This window comes from Anneissia japonica, unplaced genomic scaffold (genome assembly GCF_011630105.1).
Source record: "Anneissia japonica isolate Jap-2015-1 unplaced genomic scaffold, ASM1163010v1 scaffold288038_len354873_cov157, whole genome shotgun sequence".
Classification (NCBI taxonomy): domain Eukaryota; kingdom Metazoa; phylum Echinodermata; class Crinoidea; order Comatulida; family Comatulidae; genus Anneissia; species Anneissia japonica.
In genome coordinates, this window is record NW_022716266.1 from 335,562 (window position 1) to 341,611 (window position 6,050).

General features: G+C 35.4%; 1 protein-coding gene across 4 annotated transcripts in view; it reads right to left on the reverse strand.

Moving 5' to 3' along the window:
- Positions 1-5,775, reverse strand: part of LOC117109665 (phosphofurin acidic cluster sorting protein 2-like) — a 76,406-nt gene extending 70,631 nt beyond the window's left edge. For 3 of the 4 annotated variants that reach the window (XM_033252049.1, XM_033252051.1, XM_033252048.1), the window contains exon 1: positions 5,283-5,774. In XM_033252049.1, coding sequence (XP_033107940.1) covers positions 5,283-5,407 — 125 coding nt within the window. In that variant the 5' untranslated portion in view covers positions 5,408-5,774. Of the gene's footprint in view, positions 1-5,282 lie in introns of all 4 variants that reach the window. The other variant, XM_033252050.1, reaches the window with a different exon arrangement.
- Positions 5,776-6,050: the final 275 nt, after the last annotated feature.

Here is a 6,050-nt window from a genome sequence, read left to right on the forward strand (position 1 = left end):
AAAATAATCAAAACTAGCCGAAATTCAGGCAGGCAGTGCATGCTGCTAGGCCTACCTTGTCTAGGCTAAGTGCAAGGCTGGGCAGCCTATACCAGGGGGGCCTACCCTACTTTGTCTTATGGTTACCTGCGGTCTAAATGCACTATAAATCGAATCAGGTAGTTTGAGTACAAACGTATGGTAACATCAACCTTTTATCTTTTAAGAATAAATCACTGTTTGGATATTCAATAAGCAACTACTATTATTTGTTTTTCACTGTCAAAAAAACGATTAGCAAGCTGCTCTATTTTTAGAAGATGACATCAGCAATTACCCATCATTCAATGCTACAGGTACCAAAACCAAATGTTTGGAAGTCAGGAAGGTCGAAAAAAATAGGAATTGTTTCTTTTTTTTAAATTATACAAAAATACCTTGACTAAATTAAATAAATAATAAGCCTCTAATTAATATCAATGTTTGTTTACTAATTTGCTACAAATTGCGGAGCGATGCCAGCTAAAGTTAGCAGAGAGCTGCTGCTAGGTCCAGCTATTAAACCTTGGCTAAACCACCACTGTATGTTGAACAGTCAGCCTATTAGTGACGTGGAAGATTAGGTCGGTCTATCCACGAAACGATTTCCATAGCCTATTATGAATCGATACTTAATATTAGTTTGTCTTGCATTAACATTTAATTGATTATTCAACGATTTCTATGAATGTTTATTGAACACTACAAAATTAAGCCTAGATGTTGGTAGGCAGGCCTAGTTATAGGCTTCAACTTGACGTTTTTAAACTTGAGGGCGCTATTCTTACAAACTTCTCATTTACGAATTTTCTCAATTACGAACTGCTTTCAGCCCAAGGTGTACGTAAATGGGAAGGTCGGCTGTATGGGATGCGTGGAATGGGAGGAAAGTTGGTATGTGGTCGGATACAGCATTATATAAATATGAAAGCGGAGTCTGCGATGTTTTTACACTCAGAAGATTTTTTTTAAAATGTGAGAATGAATTTTATCAAATTGATTCTACAATTAGGAAGTAGGGCTATTAGAACTTAAATACAAAAAGATCAATACAAAATTTAAAAAATATAGTATTTATAGATTATCAAATATTTATATTACAATTGAAAGTGAATTTATGTAACTCCAGTAGACTACCAATAATCTCTGTTTTCTATGGATAATAAAATAGTAATGAGCTGGCCCTTGAATATTGTGCTCGTTGAATCTCATATGTGCCAAATTCAACCAATTTACTGTCTACCATAAGAAAATAGTGCATACTGCAAACTATTTAATGTATTTTAAAGGCAAATTTGAGTTTGAAGGCAAATGTAAAGTATTTAATCATTAGAGAATTATTGTCATTTATAATCCAAACAGAACAATCTTTGCCAGAATACATGAAAAGGTCACTTCATTCAATGTATTTCTTACAATTACTGTACGTTTGTATTATGATAATTATAGCAAGGTAATATACTGTTATATCACCATAAATATTGCATCGCAAAAAATCATGATTTTTCTATCATAATAATAATAATATTCAATAACAATAATAATAATAATAATAATAATAATAATAATAATAATAATAATAGTAATAATAATAATAATCACAATATGTAATACTAAATCAAAAATAATATTGATTAATAGAGGTAAGATTATAGAAAAGATAAAAATTTGTCATGAATATGCATAATGAAAAGGGAAAAGAATGGGGGAACAGAAAAGGTAACCACTCCTTTTACAGTAGGTTCAATATCAGTAGATAAAATCTAACATTTAATCTATTGATTAATCCCAAATTAGGAAAATACTAAGAAAAAAGCTTATATAGACCAACTACTTTTATATTTAGGGGAAAAAAAAGACAATTGCTCATTGTTGTTAACATTCATGAGCATATTTCATTTTTTTTTTTCACAAGGGATCAGATCGATTAGAAATTAACAGCTTTACATACAATTTAGAAGATTTTTTGAAGCATTCAAATTGTTCGATTAGAGTAAATGGTAAAACAGAAAGCCATATTATGGTGTTAATTCATGTAAAAACACAAACAAAAGAGTGTTAAGCGGCATGGAATAATGTGTGAGCTCAAATGCATCTATAATATAATGCAATAACAAATACTTAAGGTACAGGAGCTTGACATGAATAAGCAATCCTCTATTATTATTAATTATATATTTTCTAACATGATCACAGTAATTTGTGACTAGCCATTGCCAGTATGTAGAGTATGCATCTTTCATTGAGGAATGCTCATGGAGTTGGTAACAAAATAAAAGTAATCATAATATTAATAAAGCTTATAATTAAATTTTTAAAAGTAGGATTTTTTTTAATGAAATTATTTTAAAAAAAGCATAAACAATGGCGGTACTACGGGGGAAATTTTACCCCCAGATATATTTCTTGCCTCCCCCACCCGCAGTTTTGCCAGAAAATGAACACTGAAAGATTGGCCAACAAAAACTGCTCCGATCAGTCTGTCATTGCAAGGGCACTGGCCACTTAAAAACAATACAAAATTTTTTATATTTTTAATAAATATACTGAGCATTTAAATAAAAATAACAAGCACAATGTATGTTAATTTTGTGATTTTGTAAATTATCTCCATTGGCTATGGGAAAGCATATTGTTCCATCTCCCCTCAAAAAAAAAATGTTGCCCTTCACTTGCCACAGTCCAGATTTCAAGATGCTGGCGTCGCCACTGATGGTGAAATAGCATTTGATGCAACTTACAAAAACTTGCTTAAAGATTAGGATAATCATGTGAGTTTGACATTACTCTTACTCTTTACTTCTTCCTAATTACATAAGTCATTACTGTATATAAGTCATTGTTAGGCCCTGCCTAAAAATATTTTTTTCTGATATTCACTGAAATTGTTTTGCTGCATCTCTTCTTCTAATGGACAATTCCAGAGCGCCAATCAAACCTAACAACTGACCAATCAGGACAGGGCCAGGGATATGTGCATGTCCCATAAACACATTACTTTTCGTATGTTATGTTGTTTTGTGGAACCTTGTCCTAAGCAACAAAAGTTTGTCCTCAGAAACAAAAGGGGCCATGCCGGAAACGGTATATTCTATGAAAACAATGTTCACAAGAATTAGCCGTGTCAATGAAAAAGCTACAAAATATCAATGCAAAAATGTGATGATGCATAAAGTCTAGTAAAAACGTACAGTAAAACCAATTTGAATCTAGGCTTGTGTTACACATCAACTTGCCTTTTACTTTAGTGATAAACCTCCGTCTGTAGCCTGCGGATCCATGTCATACTCTTATTCATACTTCGTACATTTAGCGGGTAATAAAAATCTTACTGTAAAACTCAACGGGACTTGCAGGCATTATGGGATATAAAGTAGTGACCTTTTATCATTTTCATCATCAATCGTGTACATTCTGAGTATGTGTAAGCTAAACATTTTAGCTATATTGATTTGACTTTTAAGCAAACAAATTGATAAATTTAAGAAGCTAATTTCTAGTTTGATAAATCCGGCCCCATGCCCATGTCCTAGGCCTCTCTAGGCTAGGTGATGATTAGCCTGCGTATCAGTCACAGCTCTACTGTTCATACAAAGTTGCATCTTCTTTCTCCCCATTAAACAAAACCATAGTAGCCCTATGGTTAATATGTTGCATTTTCATGAGGGGTCAATTTGTTTAGTCTAAATCAACCATTTTTAATGAGTTTTTTAAAAGGATCTTATAAGAATGGAAAGTAGGCCTATACATGTGAATTCTATGAAATAATTTGTTACATTTTGTTACTTTTCAGTCATACTTTTAGTCTCGTCATCACCGAGGTCAGGAGGATTTGTCACAATTATGCACTTGTCAATTGTAGTCCCGGCCCCCCCGGACCCGGACCTAGCGGGGACTTAGCCGGGGATGTAATTTTCAAAACTGTTACATGCATGTAAAAGTCCCCGCCAGCTCCCGGCAGTGCAGGGCATCGTTTTAACGTATCCCCCGGCTAAGTCCCTGCCACTTACCGCCGTAGGCCCGGTAAAATGCCCCGCTAATAAATGATTGGATGAAAGACCTACTTGAAGCAAGGAGGTATAAAAATCTAGTCTACGTCTAAATCGGAGCAGCACGCGAGAGCTAGGCAGGAGCTAGGCCAATTAGCTGAGCTTGTTTGATGGAATCACTATGCATGCGTATCACTATGCAGCATGGAAGTTTGGAAAAGTGCGAACAAAAAGGAGACAGATTGATCATAAAAAAAGAAAATAATTGATTGATTGTATAATAACTGATTGATGGAATTTAATTATTCAATATCAAAACAGAAATTAGGCCTAAATAAGAAAATGAATACATTACAATAGTAGAACAGGTTTCCTTGCCTTGGCTCAGGTACTGGCTATTTTTGGCGAAACACGCTACTCACACGCGCCGCCACCTCGGTCCTCAGCGTTGTGAGGTTGGGGGTTCAATTTTTATTATGTAATTATACTGTGATCTATAAAAAATGAAACCATGATGGTAGACCTAAAGTACTGGTAGGCGATTTTTTAATTACCAAAATAGACAGTTGTTGACTGAATGCCAACCCAGTGTAGGCTAGAAGACCAGACCCGGTTTGAGAGCGCTAAGGCTAGACCTACACACCCGAAACCTCGGCTACTCTACGTGTAAAATTCCCGGCCCTCTCAGGGCCTGTTACATCTACTGGTAAATTTTTGGTACTACGGGGACACAACTATGCATACATCCCCGGCTCAGTCCTGGCAAGTGCCCCACTATGGCCCAGGTCCGGGGGGCCGGGACTACAATTGACAAGTGCATTATACCCACAGCCAATAAGTTGTAAGTTGGGCCCAGACTGTAAAATAGGTCCTGCACAGTATAATATCCCCTGCACTAAAATTTAGGCCTTGAAATCTGTCTGCACATTTCGAAAAAATGGGCCGATATCGCAAAAGCTGCTGAAATTTAAGCCTTTAGTTTAGGATCTTATACACAACCAATGTATTAACACAGTAAGTTTCTGCACCTACATACATACAGTATTTTTCTATCACATTTTTTGTGCAAAACAAAATACTTTAAAGTAGGCCAACATGGTAACTCAATCTTCAGTTCAGTACATCAATTAAACTCTTTTGGCCTGTTCAATTCCCCCTGCCCTCCAAGTATAAACGTTTGTGTATTTTTGACAAAACAGAGTAGGCTCCAGACAGTTTATGTATGAGACATGCATGACACAAACCAATTTAAAATTTAAAAAATGTAAATTTTACCTTGGTATGCAATTTGGTGATGTCCTATCCACTTCCCATGTAGCGAATAGTTTCATGGGTACCACCACTTTGGCATTCATTCCCTTGCCTGAAATCACCCTGCTACTGCTGCTAGTATCTGCCATAATGTAAGCCTAGGCCTAGCTCCTAGTAGGCCTAGTGAATCTGCCTGAGTATTGTCTTATTTATAGACAGACGATCAATACAGTGTAGGCCTAGCCTAGCCTACTGAGCATACTCGTTGTCGTACAGTCGACCATAATAATAATACAATATCTTTATTGGAAAACTAGGCCTACATCATCCATATATCATTTCATTGTCTTGATATACAAATCACATCATTAAATGTACAGGATCTGTGACAATGGTAATCAACAATATAGAACATCCACCTAAAATTCCTGCATGGTCCAAGGAAGAATTAACATCATAATCTGAACCCTCTTTCTGTCTAACTTTTTATCAATTACAAATCAAGCAGTATCTAAGAAGAGAAGTCTGGACGAGGAGTTTAAAATTACATATTAACATATTGAGGGCGCCGCATCAACAATTCCTTTTTTCATGTAAGAATTTGTGAGGCTGTTAAAAAATAGGCTCTTGAGAAAAGTCAACAATTTCAACTGAAGAAGTGACTAAAATGCTAGAAAATCGAAAGCTATTATGGCACGCCTCTGCCAAAACGGTGGATGTGTGGAATCAATTAGCGCCAACATGTACTAATTTACATACAAATTACGTTGATATGAAAGCAAATGTGTAGAA